Source organism: Scyliorhinus torazame, chromosome 25 (assembly GCF_047496885.1).
Source record: "Scyliorhinus torazame isolate Kashiwa2021f chromosome 25, sScyTor2.1, whole genome shotgun sequence".
NCBI lineage: Eukaryota > Metazoa > Chordata > Chondrichthyes > Carcharhiniformes > Scyliorhinidae > Scyliorhinus > Scyliorhinus torazame.
This window is the reverse complement of record NC_092731.1, coordinates 46,112,162-46,132,084: the sequence shown is the minus strand read 5'-3', so window position 1 is coordinate 46,132,084 and position 19,923 is coordinate 46,112,162. Positions and strand designations below refer to the sequence as shown.

At 46.1% G+C, this 19,923-nt stretch overlaps 1 protein-coding gene across 1 annotated transcript in view; it reads right to left on the bottom strand.

The window, feature by feature from the left end:
• Nucleotides 1-12,931: 12,931 nt before the first annotated feature.
• Nucleotides 12,932-19,923, bottom strand: part of LOC140402507 (equilibrative nucleobase transporter 1-like) — a 104,834-nt gene continuing 97,842 nt past the window's right edge. Inside the window, exons 12-13 of the mRNA XM_072490366.1 lie at nucleotides 15,261-15,384; nucleotides 12,932-13,744 (exon numbers count right to left, since the gene is read on the bottom strand). Coding sequence (XP_072346467.1) covers nucleotides 13,598-13,744; nucleotides 15,261-15,384 — 271 coding nt within the window. The 3' untranslated portion in view covers nucleotides 12,932-13,597. The remainder of the gene's footprint in view (nucleotides 13,745-15,260; nucleotides 15,385-19,923) is intronic.

Below are 19,923 nucleotides of genomic sequence, written 5' to 3'. Positions count from 1 at the left end.
GTTCAATTCCCATACCAGCCTCCCCGAACAGGCGCCGGAATGTGGCGACTAGGGGCTTTTCACAGTAACTTCATTTGAAGCCTACTTGTGACAATAAGCGGTTTTCATTCATTTCATTCATTTATTGCCGCATCAACCAAGTAAGTCTCAAGTCAACGCTCGCTACGAGATAGGCGCTCCTAGCTACCAGTCCATATCAGCTTTTGAATCCCGCAGACTCAGGACCTGAACGAAAAGCCATTTGTTCCCCTGACCTGGTGGGCCAGTCCGAAGCTAAGTATAGGCCTGTTAGTGATAGAAATAGCCTAGAAAGTAGAGTTTATGCATGAGTAGCGATTTACTGTGTATAATAAGTGTGTTTTGATTTGAATCTTTCTAATTGGTGTGTTGAGTTATTGATCAGTACTTGAACTTGAACCTCGTGGCGGTATCATAAAGATACCTGGCGACTCTAGAGAAAAGGTTATAAAACAGAGCCAATTGAACCAACCAAAAGTTAGCAACAGTATGTTTCCTAAACTGACCGCAAGAAAACTGTACAGAACAAGTGGTGAGAATAAGCAAATCTGCACACTGCGAAAATGATAAAGTAATACAGAAACAATTCACTGTGCTGTGTATCCATCGTGAGAAATGTCCATATTGGTCTTGTGGGTGTGTTGAAGTGTTGGTACAAATCCAGCCGGTCGGGTGCCTTACGACTTCTGCTGGAGCATCGTAACGGTGGAGGTGGGGATGACGGTTTGATGTCATCCAGAGTGCTGTTTGGCGTTGCGTGGTGAGGAACGTCCTGTGGACAAATGGACTTGGTCAAGTCCAGTGTGGGAATCACCGGCATTGTCGGCCGAAGCATTAACAGATGCCGGCGGTTGCGGCGAAAGAGAACTCCCGCCGACAACTTGACGATGTCGGACCGCGGTGCCTCCTGCCTGATCACCGTGGCTGGCTCAGACCGTCTGCCTCCTGGGTCCCTGAACCTGACGATGTCGCCCATGTTCAGTGGCTTGAGTGGGATCACATGTTGATCGTAGTATTGTTTTTGTTTGGACCGTGGTACCCGCATTTTGTCGAGTACCAGAGCGTTATCGGGGTCTCGGAATTGAATTGCCGGTAGGGTTGTCCGGATGTCCCTGTCGAAGAGCAGCTGACCTGGCGACATTCCTGAGCTCAATAGGGTTGCTCGGTAGGATAACAGCGCTGGGTTGATGTCCGTGCGTGAATCTGTTGCCTTGCTAATAAGCCGTTTAACAATGTGGACACCTTTTTCCACTTTCCCATTTGGCTGTGGGTTGCGCGGACTGGATGTTACATGCCGAAAGCTGTAACGGATGAGAACTCTTTCCACTCCCAGCTCGCGAAGCAGGGACCATTATCTGACACCACCACACGCGGGATTCCATGTCGCGTGGATGTCTCCTGGCACGCCTTGATGACAGATGAAGACGTGAGATCATGGAGTTTCATTACCTCCGGATAGTTTGAGAAATACTCCATGATCAAGACGTAATCACGCCCTGTGGCATGAAACAGGTCAAGGCCCACTTTTGTCCACGGCGACGGTGTGAGTTTGTGTTGCTGCAGGTTCTTTACACTGTGCGGGTTGGTGTCTTTGACAGGGTCACATGTCATGACCATATCCATTATGTCTTGATTCATGCCGGGCCAGTACACAGCCTGTCGTGCTCGCCTTTTGCATTTCTCAATGCCTAGGTGGCCTTTATGAATCTTACGCAGCATCTCGGCGCGGAGTGTGGCCGGAATCACAATCTGCGCATTGCGTAGCAGCAGGCCGTCAACTCCAATCAGTTCTGACTTGACATTCTGAAATTGTGGACATTGTTCCCTCGTCCAACCGTGCTGGAGTAGGTGCAGCACCCCCCGTAAGGTTGCGTCTCCTGTCGGATTAGGCAAAGCTTCTCATCCGAAGCAGGCAAATTCTCCATGCATAACTGTGTTTGTGCCTCGATTTCTCCGATAGGGGCTGATGGTGCGTTGTCAGTGCCAATGGATCGGGACAATGCGTCGGCAATGGCAAGGTCTCGTCCCGGGGTGTATATTAGGGTGAAATCATACCTTCGCAGCTTCATCATGACACGCTGCAGACGAGGTGTCATGTCATTTAGATCCTTATCTATGAAATGGACCAATGGTCTGTGGTCGGTTTCCAATATAAACGTGTGTAGGCCGTACACATAGTCATGGAACTTCAGAATCCCAGTGAGGAGTCCGAGACATTCTTTTTCGATCTGTGCATATCTGCACTCAGTTGGGGTCATGGCCCTGGACGCGAATGCCACCGGGACCCAGTCAGACTGGTCGGCCTGTTGGAGGAGAACGGCGCCAATCCCGTCCTGGCTGGCGTCAGTGGAGATCTTGGTGGGTCTGGTTGCGTCAAAGAAAGCAAGGGTCGGTGCCCGCGTTAGTTGCTGTTTGAGATTCACCCATTCATTTTGGTGACGTTGTGTCCACTCAAACGCGGTCTTTCGTAGGAGATTGTGTAAAGCTGCCGTCCGTGCGGACAGGTTTGGGATGAACCTGCCGAGGAAGTTGATGAAGCCCAGAAATCGTAGCACCGCCTTCTTGTCGTGTGGCGTCTTCATGGTCCCGATTACAGCGATTTTCGCCTCATCAGGGCTGACACCCTGAGATGATACGGTGTCACCCAGAGAGGTGACAGACTCCTTCGCAAATGTGCATTTTGCCTGGTTCAGATTCAAACCGTATTTATGAATCCTCTGAAACACCTTCTTCAGACGACAGAGGGGTTCTTCTTCAGTGGTGGGCCAGACGATGATGTCATCCACATAGACTCTGACACCCTCGATGCCCTCGGTCATTTGCTCCAGTATCGTCTTGTTGTCCACCTGGAGATGGCACAATCCCTTTGAGGCGATCTGATTGCCGTTGTAGTCCTTCAGCCAACATGCAGCGAGTATTATTTCATGGTCTCCTGGAATCGAATGGAGATCCTTACTCGTGAGGAGATTAGCTGAGGCCCCAGTGTCAAGCTTGAAGACTAATGGAAAGTCATTGACTTGCACAGTCGCAGTCCCCTCACTGCTGGAATCAATGCAGTTGACCGGGGGAGGCGTGGCCATTGTTGCGTCACGTTGCTCGATTGTCTCGATCGTGTCCACGACAAGCGAGTTATCACAAGCGAGGTTGTCCTCGTCCGAGGAATACTCATCATTGGGTTTTTTGTGCTCCGTTGAATCTATGCTTTTTACATTGAAGTTCATGTGTTTCTGTCTGGTTGTCTTCATTAGCAGAGCAGCTCTGCACTGTGAGGCAAAGTAGTTGTATTTGCCACACTTTAAACATTGTTTTCCAGAAGCTGGACATTGCCCTTATAAGTGGGCGTGTCCGCAGCGGGGACACATCATGACGCTGTCCCTCCACGCTCGCGCATGTGCAGTAGGCCTTTCATCCGTGTCAAACCTTCGGGAGAACTGCACATGCGTGTGGCCTGCATCCAGGTTCGCGCGCGCGGGATTGCCGCTAGAGGAGCGCCTTCTGGACGCCTGGGCCACCATTTTAATGGGCTCGACCTCGTGGTGAAGGCCTTGGTCCCGGTAAGTAAACTCCTCATAACCTTCTTTACGTTTTTCATAAGTAGAGCATCTTTGCATGGCTGTTTCCAGGGTTAGGTCTTTCCGTTTAAGTAAGGATTTTCTAAGTCCCTCATCAGATATACCCTTGACTATCTGGTCTCTGATGAGGGAGCCACGGAGGTTTTCAAAGTTGCAGGATTGAGTTAGTAATTTTAAATCAGTTACAAAACTGCTGAAAGGTTCTCCCAGTTGTTGCAAGCGCCTGGGGAACTTGAACCTTTCAAATATCTCATTGACTTCAGATTGACAGTGGGTCTCAAACTTTTTGATGATTATTTCCAGCTTGCCCTTGTCCTCCCCTTCCAGGTAGGTAAAGGAATTATATATTTCTAGTGCCTGCGGCCTAGCCAGGGATAAGAGCAAGGCTATCTTCCTGGCATCAGGTTAGACGCTGAGGTTAGATCCTTCGCTTCTAGATATATTTTGAACTGTTGTATAAAAAGGTTCCAATTGGAATGCATATTACCAGTGGTCTGGAGCAGGCATGGAGGTTGGATTGGGACCATTGTGCCGATTGGTGTCTGAAGGGTCCGAATGCTGCGAGGCCTTCCGTGGTCGAATGTCTGGTTTAAGTCCTCAGCTCTTGCTGGTGTCTAGCTAGCTTGCTGAAATCACACCTGGTACCATATGTTATTCTCTAAGTCTGAATGAAGACTGAAGACTTACAGTTAATGCAAGCTCTTTATTCAAAGGTTTTTTCTGCTGCCAGAGCTCAACTAGATGTAAAACAGTCAGAGGTATGACCAGTGAAACTAAGGTAAACTGCCTATGCTGAGCTGTCTCTGTGTGCTGCTGCTCCCTAGCTCTGTGCTTCTCAAAGAGGCGGATCCTACCTTGGGCTCGACCATTTATACCCGTCTCTGATGCTGCCCTCTAGTGGTGCTGTGACTGTTACATCTGTGCTGCAGTCCCTGGTGTACGTGCAGATCACTACAACACCAGGTGCAAATCTCTGGATAATGAGGGTGAAATAGTCCCAATGCCCCCCTCAGCCTGATGGCCACCTTTGTGAGCGGCTGCATCAAGCTGTGCATGGACCCCCGGTACACAAACACCAAGTGTCACTACGTACTGAGGTTCTACCTGCCCCCGGTGTTATGGTCTGGCCTTGTTGCCGGGGAACGCTCCAACTGGTTGGACAGTGCCTCGTGGAAACATTTGTTGCAAAAAATACCTTTGACCACAAGGTGATCAAGCAGTGATCTGGAGGTGGGGCTACAACAGAGAATATATCACCTTCTCTCTCTCTCTCTCTGCTCCTGTCTGCCCCGCTCTCTCTCTCCTTCCTTCTTTCCACTCCAGTCTCTCTCTCTCTCTCTGCCTCATCCTGTCTCCCACTTTCTCTGTTACTCTCACAGCCTCTCCCACACTGTCTGTCCCTGAATCCATTTCTCCCTCGGATCTTTCCATTACAAATATTGGCAGCAATTTGCCCCGTTCCTTGCAGCCTGTGCCATTCCAGCCAGTGATTGGCAGTGAAGGTGGCTTTTTGTCCCCAAACACTACCCCACATTCCCCCTACCCTCAGTGCAATATTAACCATTTCTCCTGTCTGATGTAGCTGAAGCTGTCGCTCAGGAATCGATTCCCGGATCTGGACCTCCATTTGAGTGTCGGAGACGATTAGCTCTGGGCTGTGGCTGCTCCAGAAGATTGAGGGTGATGAATTGTACCAGTGAGCACCTAGTGACCTGTGTGTTCACAGCTTCGCTCAGTAATAGCTTTCCAATGTTCAGCAGCGAGCAAAGGGTTAATCGCTCGCTGTGTTAATGTTACATCGTGATTGATTCTTCTTCATATTGGGGAATGTGGGAGCTTTTAGTTTTTGCTTTGTGGAATAGGGAAGTATAACCTCCATTCGGAACTCCTGACCACTGGGCTGTGGGACAGAGACTGACCCCAAATGACCCTTTTTAACCGTCTGCTGAATGAGAGGATTTTATAAAGATCTGTGTCCAGTTGCTGAATTCAGAGATTTGTCAGCAGCGAGAATGGGTGTCCAGACAACAGTGAATCCCAGCACAATCTCTGGGTAGATATCATCCTTTCCCTCAGGGTTCCTCGACAATGGTGTTGTTGGGACAGAATTAAATCCAGGATTCTTGTTTCCTTCACAGAAACACATTCTGTTGATCAAAGTGAAATATTTGATAACTGATCCCAGGAGCCCAATGAAACAAGGGAGGGGATCAGCTTTTCCGATATGGGTCCAATCAGATCCTCCTTATCTGGAGGAGCGATATTCCTGATGGAGCAGAGAGCAATGTGTTCCCACCGTCACTCATGTCAACCAATAGACCCGGTGAAAATGTCCTGTTGGTCACAACTGTGCAGCGTGAAGCTGGGAACCTGCTCGTGTGAGGGAGCCATGATCAGGACTAATATCCGGGAAAACTCCTGCAGACACTGAACTCTCAGCCAGTCAGGCAGCGGCTGTGGAGAAAACCCCAGTTTCCTGTTTGAGCTCAATGCTTTGGCTCCTGACCCTGAAACAGTAACTGGGATTCTCTCCACAGTTACTGCCTGACCGCCTCAGCATTTACAGCTCACTGGTTTGTCTCTTGTTTCTATTACACAATCAGGTCTGTGAGCTTCCCATTAATGGACTTTCACAGCCACAAACCTGTGGTCAGAAAGGTCTCGAATGAAGCAGTCGACTGTCCTGAGGATTGGGATTGTGGGGAGTTTTTTTCACTGAATATTCAGCTGAGAAGTGTAAGATGTTCGAATCCCTCACTACCACATGTGGGCTGATCGGTTAAGCGGGTGTTTCATAGAACATAGAACATAGAAAAATACAGCACAGAACAGGCCCTTCGGCACACGATGTTGTGCCGAACCTTTGTTCTGGATTAATCATAGATTATCATTGAATTTACAGTGGAAAAGGAGGCCATTCGGCCCAGGGAGTCTGCACCGGCTCTTGGAAAGCGCACCCTAACCAAGGTCAACACCTCCAATCAACACTCAGGGCAATTTTGGACACTAAGGGCAATCCATCATGGCCAATCCACCTAACCTGCACATCTTTGGACTGTGGGAGGAAACCGGAGCACCCGGAGGAAACCCACGCAGACACGGGGAGGACGTGCAGACTCCGCACAGACAGTGACCCAAGCCGGAATCGAACCTGGGACCCTGGAGCTGTGAAGCAATTGTGCTATCCACAATGCTACTGTGTGTCATGATAACATAAGAACATAAGAACTAGGAGCAGGAGTAGGCCATCTGGCCCCTCGAGCCTGCTCCACCATTCAATGAGATCATGGCTGATCTTTTGTGGACTCAGCTCCACTTTCTGGCCCGAACACCATAACCTTTAATCCCTTTATTCTTCAAAAAACTATCTATCGTTATCTTCAAAACATTTAATGAAGGTGCCTCTACTGCTTCACTGAGCAAGGAATTCCATAGATTCACAACCCTTTGGGTGAAGAAGTTCCTCCCAAACTCAGTCCTAAATCTACTTCCCCTTATTTTGAGGCTATGCCCCCTCATTCTGCTTTCACACACCAGTGGAAACAACCTGCGCGCATCTATCCTATCTATTCCCTTCATAATGTAATATGTTTCTATAAGAGCCCCCCTCATCATTCTACATTCTAACGAGTACAGTTCCAGTCTACTCAACCTCTCCTCGTAATCCAACCCCTTCAGTTCTGGGATTAACCTAGTGAATCTCCTCTGCACACCCTCCTGTGCCAGTACATCCTTTCTCAGGTAAGGAGACCAAAACTGAACACAATACTCCAGGTGTGGCCTCACTAACACCTTATACGATTGCAGCATAAACTCCATCCCTCTAGCACTGAAGGACAAAATTCCATTCGCCTTCTTAATCACCTGTTGCACCTGTCAACCAACTTTTTGCGACTCATGCACTAGCACACCCAGGTCTCTCTGCACAGCAGCATGTTTTAATATTTTATCATTTAAATAATAATCCCTTTTGCTGTTATTCCGACCAAAATAGATAACCTCACATAATATGGTCAAAAGTTATTTTCATGGGGAAGGAAAGCAGGAGGATGTGTTCTTTGTTACAAATCAGGGAGAATATTAAATCAGGATCTGAATTTGACATTCCTCAAATTATATTATACAATGATGAAGTAATATCAAATTCAGTTCAATTAGTGAGTTATCATCAGGGGAAAGTTCACAGTAACATGAAATAGTTGTTGCAGTTACACAGCTGTCCATGGTGGAGCAAATTGCGAAGCACAAAGTGGATTATTCAGAAAAATAATAATCTTTATTGTCACAAGTAGGCTTAAATTAACACTGCAATTAAGTTACTGTGAAAAGCCTGTAGTCGTCACATTCCGATGTCTGTTCGGGTACACAGAGGGAGAAATCAGAATGTCCAATTCACCGAACAAGCACGTCCTTCGGGACTTGTGGGAGGAAACCGGAGCACCCGGAGGAAACCCACGCAGACACGGGGAGAATGTGTGGACTCCGCTCAGACAGTGACCCAAGCTGAGAACCTAACCAGGTATCCTGGAGCTGTAGCAACAGTGCTGCCCACTGTGCCACAGTGCTGCCCACGACAATATCATTTCATGATATTGATGTACGAGGTTTTGTTCCAAATGAGTCAGATCCATACAGACTAAAGCCACTGAAGTTGGCACAGGTGTAAAAGGAGACGAAAAGCATGCTTCCGAATTATATCATTGAAATGATTTTCAATGGTTGGAGCTCACCAATCGTGATGGTAACAAAGCCACATAGAACGCAACTTTTGTGTAGATCATAGAAAAGTCGATACAGCAACAAACTCATGTTCACGTAGCATTCCTGCTTTAGAAAGCGGTATTAAAATGTTTGGGCAATAAAATTGCATTACTATGATTGACATACTTAGTGAATGCTGTCAGACGCCTTTATCAGGAAGGGTGACGGAAGCTTTGACTTTCGTAACGCCAAATCGTCAATTCCAGTTTACAATTATGCAATTTAGAATGCGAAATGTGCCAGTGACATTCCAACGACTAACCAACAAGGTTTTTTGATGAACAAATTGTCCGGTGTACATGCACGTTCTGGTGGTATTCATTCAAATGTGGAAGTAGCATTTGGAACATTTGAAGCTATTGTTCGATCGAATCCAAGAGGCTAAGTTGGTGCAATCTTGACAAAAAGTGACTCTGAAAGCCCGAGTCGGTTCTGCGGCTGTACTATTTGGACATGGTCTGGTGGCCAGAGGGAACGATAACACAAATGTCATTTGGGAGAAACCAATAACTTCAACGAGAAAAGGGATTATTTGTGGGTGAATGGTTTACGTTGAAAATTCGTGCCAAATGACTGCATTGTGGTTTGCTACACTGACTGAACTGTTGAAGAACGACAGGAAATCTCATTGGACGACAGAATGTAAGGAGGCATTTGATTATCTGAAAGCTGTGTTGACCACTGCACCAGTTCTGGTAACCCCGAATTATGACAAGAAATTTAAGGTGGTCAGTGATGCCAGCGATGTGGGCGGTGGTGCTGTACTATTACAAGAAAATGACAATGGAGTAAAATACGTGTTGGTTGAATTTATCTAAATTTTGTCAAATAAGCATTCAGCCATCGAAAAGAAGAGATTGAGTTTCGTATTGACGTTGAAACATATTGAAATTATTGAAATCCAGAGAAATTTTTACTTCGGAATTCAAGACTGTTCAGATGGAATTTATTCCGATAATAATTTAACTTGAAAATTGTACATCTAGCCGGAAGAGAAAACCTGATTGCAGATATTTTATGACGGCTTTGAGATGTGAGAAGAATGGAACGTTTAAATGTGGGAAAGTAACACTGAAATGGACTATACTGGTGTTGGTGTAAACTTTCTGCTTTGATAATATGCTGGGATATGAATTAATGTCTGCTTATTTTCTGCTGAGACAGTGACCTTTGCACTAAGAGTGACTCTGACAGATGTATCCTCTAAAGACAATCGGTCAAGTTAGGACCAGTGCTCCACGGACTGCAGGCGCTGCCATTCTAAGCTGTCAAGACAGCTGCGAGAGGAAGGGTGGCCTCTAAATCCACATCTCGGACTGGCAACCCACAACCTTATGACAGGCAACTCATGACCTAATGACCTTCTGTAATCACGCATGCAACATATGGATTGGAGAAATGCAAGCTACTGTGCAAAGAATTGATAGCTATATATGGAATGGACTGCGATATTAAGAGAATAAGAATTTATAGTTGTATATGGAATGAACTGCGGTACTAAGAGAATTGATTGGCTCTATGTAAATGAGAATGCCAACTATTTCTGCTTTTGAAAGGGTATATTAACCCACTTTAAGCCACAGCTCAATGGGAAAGTGTGCCTGCAGGGCCGAGGGATCCAGGACTTTCTCCCAGAACTCTGTAAACAATAAATTATTTTGCTCATGTTAAGGTCTACTTGCGAACATTTTCACCCAACACTGGTGTTTAAATGCGCATCCATGTATATGAGGAGGTATGTTTCATACGGTAATAGTAATGTTTATTAGCATTTAGCATTTAAAGTTGAAAAGCCAATGGAAAATAAGCCAGATTTTTAAATTGCTTATTAATGTGTGATTGTATTTATGTTGTATACATGTTGCACTAATGTCATTCAAACAAATTTAAGATGCATGCATCAAGTATATCTGCCAAAACTGTGTATATTGTGTTCTAACAGTGAGGGCCTCCTTGATTTTGCAGGAAGAGTTTTCTGGATCGATTTGGGAAGCATCTACTTGTTTGTAGATAGGTGGCTAATGGACGGTTGTTTTAGTCTGGAGTTCCCGAGGGTGCAGATTATTTATAAGACATATATTTTATGTTGTCCCGGCTAATCTTGGGACATCTTGTGTGAGAAGACAGAATAAGGTCTTATTCTGGGATAATTAAAGGGAGGAGCCAGGTTTGTCTGCAATTTTCAGAATGCCATGAGATTTTAAATGCAATAAGAGTCTTTCAGATGCCTCCTGAAAAGTTCTCGCCAACATCCCTGCACAGAGAAAATGAATTAAACGTGATTGCTAACTTTTTTGATCAGTGGCAATTGAACTATATTTGTTTGTTTAATTTGTAAAATTGGCCCAATTAGGACATACGCTCGATTTCCTTCTTTCATTTAAGAACTGTTAACTGTAAAGCTATTTTGTTGTTGTTAATGATGTCAATTCTGTGTTTCGATTAATGTTATTTTATCAGAAAATATTCCCATAGGTCATTGATATCACTCCTGTGGTGCATTCAACCTCCCTCACAGTTTCAGCAATTCCATATAGTAGAGTTCTCACCCGGCATCCCACCACAATCCTTCAGAGTTCAACCACATACAATCTCTCACAACTCTACCGTGATCACCCGACAGAGTTGAACTGTATAAAACCTATCAGACTTCACCCTTAGTAAACCCATCACAACGCAAGTGTCGAAAGCGCATCATAGTTCTGTCTCATACAACTCATTAGAGATCAAGTGTATATAACCCGCCACAGTTCACTCGCATTCAACCTTGTATAGTCCATCTCAGTGCAACCGCATGCAACCGATGGCAGCTCAATAGTACATAACAGCTCACCGTCCAATTGCATACAACTGACATTCCACCATCACATTTAAAACGCATAAAGCCCATCACAATTTAAACATATATAATCAATCGCAGTACTGCCGCATACAACCCACCAAACCTCAACCACACAACCAATCGACCTTGCCCTCTCTTCAGCACTCAAGACGAGTCAAAGGAACTCAAAACGTTACCTGCGCTACCCTCTCCTCAGATGCTGCCAGAAATGCCGAGTTTTCCTGAATTTCAGGCTTTTATTACAGAGTGCAATATGTTTCATAGCTCTCATTATTTCTTAACCACAAAGAAGAATTTTGAAATAACATTCCTGCCAAAATATTATTTATTTTGACGACCAGAAGCAAAAAAATCATTTCATTTCAATACGCTAAGAAAACAAACATTATTTTTAAACACACAAAATAACTAAAAATTAATTTATAAAACCCAAACCAACACATTTTCATTCGGTCGCTCCTACAGGGATTTCAGTTTTCTAACATTTTGTCCCTGAAGATTACAATTGATGTAATGGACTGCAAATCGATATCCCCAAATAAAATACAATTCATACCTAAATATTGCACCATTTTCCAGCGAGAATGCCCAGTGTGGCAGCCTTCGAGTGGAAATATACTCCCGCCAAACGGCGATAGAGTCGGGCTCTGCAAATTTATACTCATTAAAAGGGAAATACTTTCAAGAAGCAGAGTATAGTGGCACTGTGGTTACCAATACTTCCTCACATCACCAGGTTCAATTCCAGCTGAGGTCGCCGTGTGGAGTTTAAATGTTCTCCCCGAGTCTGTGTGGGTTTCCTCTGGATGCGGCACGGATTAGATTGGCCGAAAGGCTTCATTCTGCCCTGCAGGGAGTCTATTCTAAAGAGTTTTAACTTCAGGAGCTGTAATAGAAGGCAGAAGCACATAGCAGAAAAAACACTGGTGGACAATGAAAGCAGAAGAGAGGGGAAAGGGAAAAGGGAGAGCGAGGAAGAGAAACAGACTTGAATTTTAAATAATGAATGTGAAGGAGTCAATAGGAGGCAATGAATGGAATAGCGGATACAATGAGAAAGGGGGAAATCAGAAAAGGGGCACGACAGGAGGTTAGGAGGGGAAATAAACGATATAAAGCAGAAAAAGGCCAAAGGGCGAGAGAGGTAAGGAAGAAGCGATCGCATGGGAAGTGAGGGAAACTGAAAAGGGGAGGATAGGGAGCAACAGTTTTGAAGAATAAAGGGATTAAGGGTTATGGTGTTCGGGCCGGAAAGTGGAGCTGAGTCCACAAAAGATCAGCCATGATCTCATTGAATGGTGGAGCAGGCTCGAGGGGCCAGATGGCCTACTCCTGCTCCTAGTTCTTACGTTCTTATGTAACAGCCGATATCAGAACCGGAGTGTGGAGACGGAGTGAGATTGGAGAACGTGGGGGTGGGGGTCGGGTTGAAACATCTGAGGTAAAGGAGTCAAGGCATGTCGGAGCAAAGCTTTAGTTCCATTGGAAGGTTATGCCTCAGGAGCCTTGGTAAGTTCCTGCAGTGCACATTGGATATACTAATAACAGTTACCAATGTGTGCCAGTGGTGGAAGGGCTGCATGGTTGTTGAAGGAACAGCAATTCAGAGGGATGATTTGTCCTGGCAGGTTTAGAGCTTCTTGACTGTTGATAGTTCCCAGGCAAGGGAAGAGTATATGGGAGAGAGTATAACGTAACATTCTTGACTTGAGCCTGTTAGATGATGGACAAGCTCCTGGAGTCTAGACGTGAGTTGTTCGCCGGAGACGGCCGTCTATTAACCTGCTCTTATAGACAAAGTATTGTGACGACGGGTCTAGTTAGGGTTCTGGTCAGTGGTAACCACCAGGATATTTAAACTGGGAGAGTCAGCCATCGCCCTAGTCTTCTGTGACACTCCTTTGTAGCTTTGTTTGCTGCCGGGTATCCCTGGAAAGGGAGAATATGGGCTTCGTCGGCACGATGGATGCCTTTGGCCTGGCAGCGGACACCGCTGGAACTGGATACTTTTATCTACTGCATGGATCACATTGGTGTTGATGTTTTAAGTTTGCTCAGATAATAATAATAATTGCTAATTGTCACAAGTAGGCTTCAATGAAGTTACTGTGAAGAGCCCCTAGTCGCCACATTCCGGCGCCTGTTCAGTAAGGCTGGAACAGGAATTGAACCGCGCTGCTGATTTAGCCCACTGTGCTAAACCAGCCCAAGTTATACCGGTACCTTTGATGCAATATCTAATTACGGGTCTGCCTTGTATATTCCACCCCTTGATTTGTTGAATTAGTTTGTTCAGTAAATGAAAAATGCGCCAACCCTGCATAGTCTAACCCAAAACACACCCTTCACAAACCCAGCTCAGTAGACTCCCACTTCAGCTAATACCTTGCGTAGAGTCATTTATTCATTCGTCCTGCTTCTCTGGAACGGCAACTGCGCCGAGGGATGTCATGAGCTCACTTTTCTTCTGTTTTTCTTGTCGGCAATAGAGGTAAACGTTGATGGGATGGATGCAGGCCAGAGATACAAGGATGATGAAGCCAATGTTCAGCTGCACAATTTCAAATAGTTTATATATATTTGTGTGATATCTGGGGAGGAGAAATGCAATTGGTCCCGCGCTCCAGCTCTATGCTCACACTCTTGCATCGTAATTTTTGAACCAATTTTGCTTTGCAATTATATTGCCTTATTGGAATCCCAATCAGGTAGTAAGTTCTAAATCCCAAGCATTCGTTGCATGAGGGTTTCCTAATTTCAACTCGATATCTATTTCCTACGAAGTAAATTGTGGTATCTTCTTATACAGACAATGATAACAGAAGAAATAGGAGCAGAATTAGGCGTTTCGGCCCACTGCGTCTGCTCCGCTATTCGATCATGGCGGATATGTTTCTCATCCCCATTCTTCTGTCTTCTCCCATAATCCCCGATCTACTTATTCATCAAGAACCTATACATGCCCCTCTTAACTAGAAATAGCCAAATTATATGTCACTCTTGGGCCGAAAAGAATCTACGGATATGTGGGGAAGGCGGGATCACAATATTGAACTTGATGATCAGGTATGATCACAATGAATGACGGAGCAGGCTCGAAGGGCCGAATGGCCTCCTCCTGCTTCTATTTTCTATGTAAAGACATTCGGTGACTTGTCCTCCCCGGCCGTCTGCGGCAATGGGTTTTATGGAATCACGAAACCTGGCTAAAGACATTTCTCCTCTTGTCTGTTTTAAGGAATCGTCCCTTGAGTCTGAGGTGGTGCCTTTGGGTTCTAGTCTCTCCTACTGGTGGAAACATTCTATCCACGTCCACCCATTCTATTGTCACTTCTGCCAGACAAAACAGCATATGATTAGTTTGCCTAAATAAAACAGCCTAATTTTGAACACATCCATGAAAAATGCTTGTTTCAGTCTCTGTGACCCACGGAGAGTAATAACCGGCCAACGGTAATCGTTCTTCACAGGGGCTAGCCCAGTTTCTCTGTGATTCAAAAGACTTTCAAATTCATCCCAGTTGCGGGCTGGCGATATTGAACACATACTTAACTATTGAGTCGGCATTTGTGTAGGTATCAGGAATAAATGCTTGCTGCCTTTTTTCCGTTATTACTTCGTGGGATGTGGATGTCACAGGCTGGCTGGCATGTACTTCCCATCCCTAAGTGCATTTAAGAGTCAACCACATTGCTCTGGGTGGGGAGTCACATGTAGGCCAGGCCAGATAAGGTTCGCAGATTTCCTTCCCTGAAGGACATTAGTGAATCTGATGGGTTTTTGACAATCGACAATGGTTTTGTGTCGTCATTAGACTTAATTAAATTGCAGATTTTTAAAAATCGAATCAAAATGTCACCATTACTAGTCTAGTGACCACACCACTACACCATCGCCTACCTCATACCAGCTGAACCACCTGCTCATTGCTCAGTTCATATATCCCTCCATCCAAAAATATAGCTGGAAATCTGATGAATGCTCTTGAAACTCCTCTCACTGAACCTATGATTTCTGGGTATATTTATCTGATCGATGGTAAATAATCAATATCAGCTGATACTCACATACAGAGGATCATGTTGCAGAGGTCCCTGAAGAAGAGCGAAACAGGCATACTGCAACAAATTGACAATTGCTGCGATAGCCAGGTCCAGACCAAAGATTTTCCCAAAGTGGCAGCGCGGAAACCTGCAGGAAATAACCCGGCCCAAAAAGCAGGAGTTTTAGTGAATTGCATTGGGTCATTGTTTCAGAAACTGATTCAATGTCACTTATTAACATCCCGACCAAATATATTCGACCTCAAATAGTCATCCAATATTCCGAATAACTTTCAGAACTCATCCTGTTCTGAATTACTACTTTGCGCAAAGTATTCGGCCCCACATTGTAGAACATGGAACATCCAATGCAGAAGAGCATTCGGCCCATCCAGTCTGCACCCACTTCAACCCTCATTTCCGACCTGTCCCCGCAACCCAATAACCCCTCCTAATCTTTTTGGACACTAAGGGCTGTTGCTAATTGTGTTTCTCTTAATTTGGCTCTGAAGGTGGCGGCCAATATGTTCGCCTTCCTTAATTACAATTACATTTGCTCGAGAGTCGCCGGGTATCTTTCGATACCGCCACAAGGTTCAAAACTGAATACAGATCAAAGACTCGATACTCCAGTTAGTAAGTTCAAACTCAATGTTCATTTATTTACAGTCAAATATACTCATGCGTAAAACTCTACAAACTAAACTGTCACTACTGCTAAAGCCTATACTTAGCTTCGGGCGCCCACTCAGTCAGAGGAACAATGGCCGTTGTTCGGTTCTGAGGCTGCTGGGGTCGAGTTGGTACAGAATAACAGCTGGGAGCGTCTGTCTCGTAGCGTGTGTTGACCTTGGACTTACTTCTTCTGATGTTGCTGTCGGGCAGGTTTCTCCTCGGTGAGAGCCGGGGCCACAAGAGAGCGATTCTATCTTGGGAGATTCTTCTTATACACTAAAGGAGCTTCGCGTGCTTTTGGGCGGGCCTTGAACTTGGCCCCAATTAATTGGGCCGTTTCCCAATCATTCTCATCGATTTCCTCCAACAGAGGGGTGGGTGCCCTGATTGCTGGGCGTGTCCGAGGTGGCCATTGGCTCTACACTGCCCTATCCTATGAAATGCAATTCTTTATCTAAAATCATTTTACTTACATACATCAGTATAAAACTCTACGGGGCGCTACGACATTCAGGCATGCATTGCAAAATTTAAAAAAACTGGAACCTCTAACTATCCTCAATAAACTATCCTCACTCAAACAATCAAAAATAATCTACAAAATGTTCGAGGTATGTACTTTACTCAGAGAGTGGTCAGGGTGTGGAATGGACTGCCTGCTGTGATAGTGGAGTCGGACACTTTAGGAACTTTCAAGCAGTTATTGGATAGGCACATGGAGCACACCAGAATGACAGGGAGTGGGATAGCTTGATCTTGGTTTCAGACAATGCTCGGCACAACATCGAGGGCCGAAGGGCCTGTTCTGTGCTGTACTGTTCTATGTCCGAACACTTTAAATGTACAAACAACAGCAACACAAGTTTCTCTGGCCTGGCAGTCAGACACAGAGGTTTACATTTCTTTATTGAACAAAACACACATAAAGAGAAGCGGATGCACTTTAATTCATGTCAAGGGGTTCAGGGTTTGGTGAAGTCTGAAAATAGGGGACCTAAATGTGTATACTGGGGCGCGAGAGAGGTAGGCTCTCCTTCGCCATTTCCTGATTCTAAGTGTCTGCACGACACTGCAAAGTATCGCCAGCACTAAGAGGGCTTCTACTATGTAGGATAGTGAGTACCAGGTGATAAATTTATCACACCGGATCGGGGTATCGTTAACTGTCTCAGGACTAACTATCTCGGGGTTCTGTGTAGGGCATGGGTGGGAATCATTCACGGTTTGTGTGGTAGGGGTCAGGGGGGTATCGTCCGCGTGCAACTGAAGGGATCCCGCTAAGATCCAGGTGCAAAAGATGGAGATCATCTTCATCTTTCCGTCTTCTTCTTTGTCTTCCTCTGGGGTTCCTGAGGTTCCGGAGTTCTATGGACACAAGCATAATATCTTTTATTATCTTGCTTAAGATCTCGTATGTCTGTCTGTCTGTCCTTGGTTGCCAATTACCCATTATGATTGGTCACCATCTGTGACTCCCTCATTTAAAAAAAATGTTTAAACCAGATATTTGGGACAAGACATCCGAGATAAATACTGACATAGTGCGAGCTGTTTTGCAGCCTTTGCGATCGACCATCCTAGTGTTCGAGGATGTAAATATCATATGGGAGCAACCTAAGGGTTGCCAAAACCAAACAAAAGAATTTTGAACTGAAAGAGCCAAAATGGGGTGCGTATGGGCCGTGCGGGCAAGAAATGGGTGGAATCCCCGGGTAGGATGGTGATCAGTGCCATATGTGCTCTACCCGAGCGTAGCTGACCAGAGGGGGGTCCTCAGGCAGGGCAGGGACCAATGCCGTTTCTCCACTGCCTGAGCGACCGGCAAGAACGGGTAAGAATGTTGTCGTCGTGGGGGCTGCCTCTCGTGATCGAATCAGGAGAGTAGCTATGAGTGTCTGTCTACAAACTAGTTCCTCTGAACGGTTGTTTGTCGACAAACCTGTTCCATTAACAGGCATTGGGCGTCAAAAGGGTGGTGGCGTGGGCCATGAAAAACTTTCAATTTCACAAACAACAAACATGTACATTAAACGAACAAACATAAAACAAACATGCTGCAGGTTCCATCAGAAAGGACACCGTATCTGTCCATCGGTTCCTTTTTCCCCCCCATCATCTGGACACCTCATTGATCAATAGCAAACAGGGTGGCAAAGGGATTCGATTGGTGGGAGTACGCCTCTATGTCATCACCTTCTCCCGGCTGCCATACTCTTGACTGGAATAGTTTGGCTAAAGCTGCTTGGGGTGAATTGGGGTCCATCTCATCATTCCGGATGAGCCTGAACGAACTGTCTCGGTGCCAGAATCGTGTGTCGAGTTTGGAGCTGTTAGGTTGTAATCCGTAATCGTCGGGTGGTGGGTCCGGGTCAGGGGCTTTGATGTATGTGACCTTGAAGGGGTCACTGGAATCATGCTCGGATTCGCTGGGAGTGGGGCCTGGTACAGGGGTATAATTATAAGGTGGTGTGCTGTGACTGTCGTGATTGCTATCGCTCTCACTGTCGCTGTCGCTGCTGGTTGAAGGAAGGCAGAGGCGGAGTTGTGCCTCTGGAGGTGGAGTTGAAGTTGTGTCTGAGGATGGGCTGGGGGAGGGTAGGAATACGTCATCTGTGGGTGGGGTGTGCCCGCCTGCTGCTGCGAGCAAGGTGTGGTGTGAATGGTTGTCCTGCGAGCCATAAGCCTGAAGCTGGTTTATGTGAAACCATGCAGACTTGCCATTGGGATATGTGATGTTGTAGACCGAGGGGCTGACTTTGTCCGAAATGGAGAATGGTCCGGAAAATTTGGGGGAAAGGAATGAACAGCGAAAACAGCGCCGGAGGAGAGGGCAGGGAGATTTAAAAAGCGCAGGAGGAGAGAGCCGGGACAGCGAAAGCAGCGCGGGAGGAGAGAGCCGGGACAGCGAAAACCGCGCCGGAGGAGAGAGCCGGGACAGAGCTGGGAGAGGTGAGTGCACAAAAGGTGTGGCAGGAGTGCCTTTAGTCATGGAGCGCTGATTGGAACAGAGTGCATCTGAGTTTAGGTGAGTGACTGAGTTTGGGTGAGTGGCGAGAGAGGGCTGTGTTCGGGTTTATCCTTGGGGTTCTATAAAGAAATGTTTTTAAAAATAAATTAAAATTAATTAACTAGTTGAATATGGCTGGACAGGTGATGTGCTGTTGCTGTATGATGATGGAACTGGTGGATCCCATTGAGACCGTCAGTGACCACATCTGCAGCAAGTGTTGGCTGCTCGAGGAACTTCGGCTCAGAATTGATGAGCTGGAGACTGAGCTGCACACACTGCGGCACATCAGGGAGGGGGAACATTACCTGGACGCTATATTTCAGGAGGCAGTCACACCCGGTAGAATAAGTACTGTTAATTCGGACAGTGGTCAGGGACAGAGTCGTGTGACTGCAAGGGAGGCAGGTAGGGGGATCCTGAGTTTAGAAGTTGAGGAGCCTCAGCCCTTGACCTTGTCCAACAGGTATGAGGTACTTGCTCCCTGTGTGGATGAGGAAGAGGGCTTTAGGGAGGATGCGTTGACTGACCACTGCACCGTGGTACAGGAAGCCATTCAAGAGGGGAGAGCAAAAAGACAAGTGGTAGTTGTAGGGCATTCTATAATTAGGGGGATTGATGGCATCCTTTGTAAGCCAGATCGAGAGTCCCACATGGTATGTTGCCTACCCGGTGCCAGGGTGAGGGACATCTCTGATCGGCTTGAAAGGATTTTGGAGAGGGAGGGGGAGGATCCAGTTGTTGTGGTCCACGTTGGGACTAACAACATAGGTACGACTAGGAAAGAGGACCTGTTTAGGGATTATCAAACACTAGGGACCAAATTAAAGAACAGATCCTCCAGGGTTATAATCTCTGGATTACTACCCGAGCCACGTGCCAATTGGCATAGGGTTGAGAAAATTAGGGAAGTTAACACGTGGCCAAAGGAGTGGTGCGGGAAAGAGGGATTCCATTTCATGGGGCATTGGCATCAGTACTGGGGCAGCAGGGACCTGTACCGTT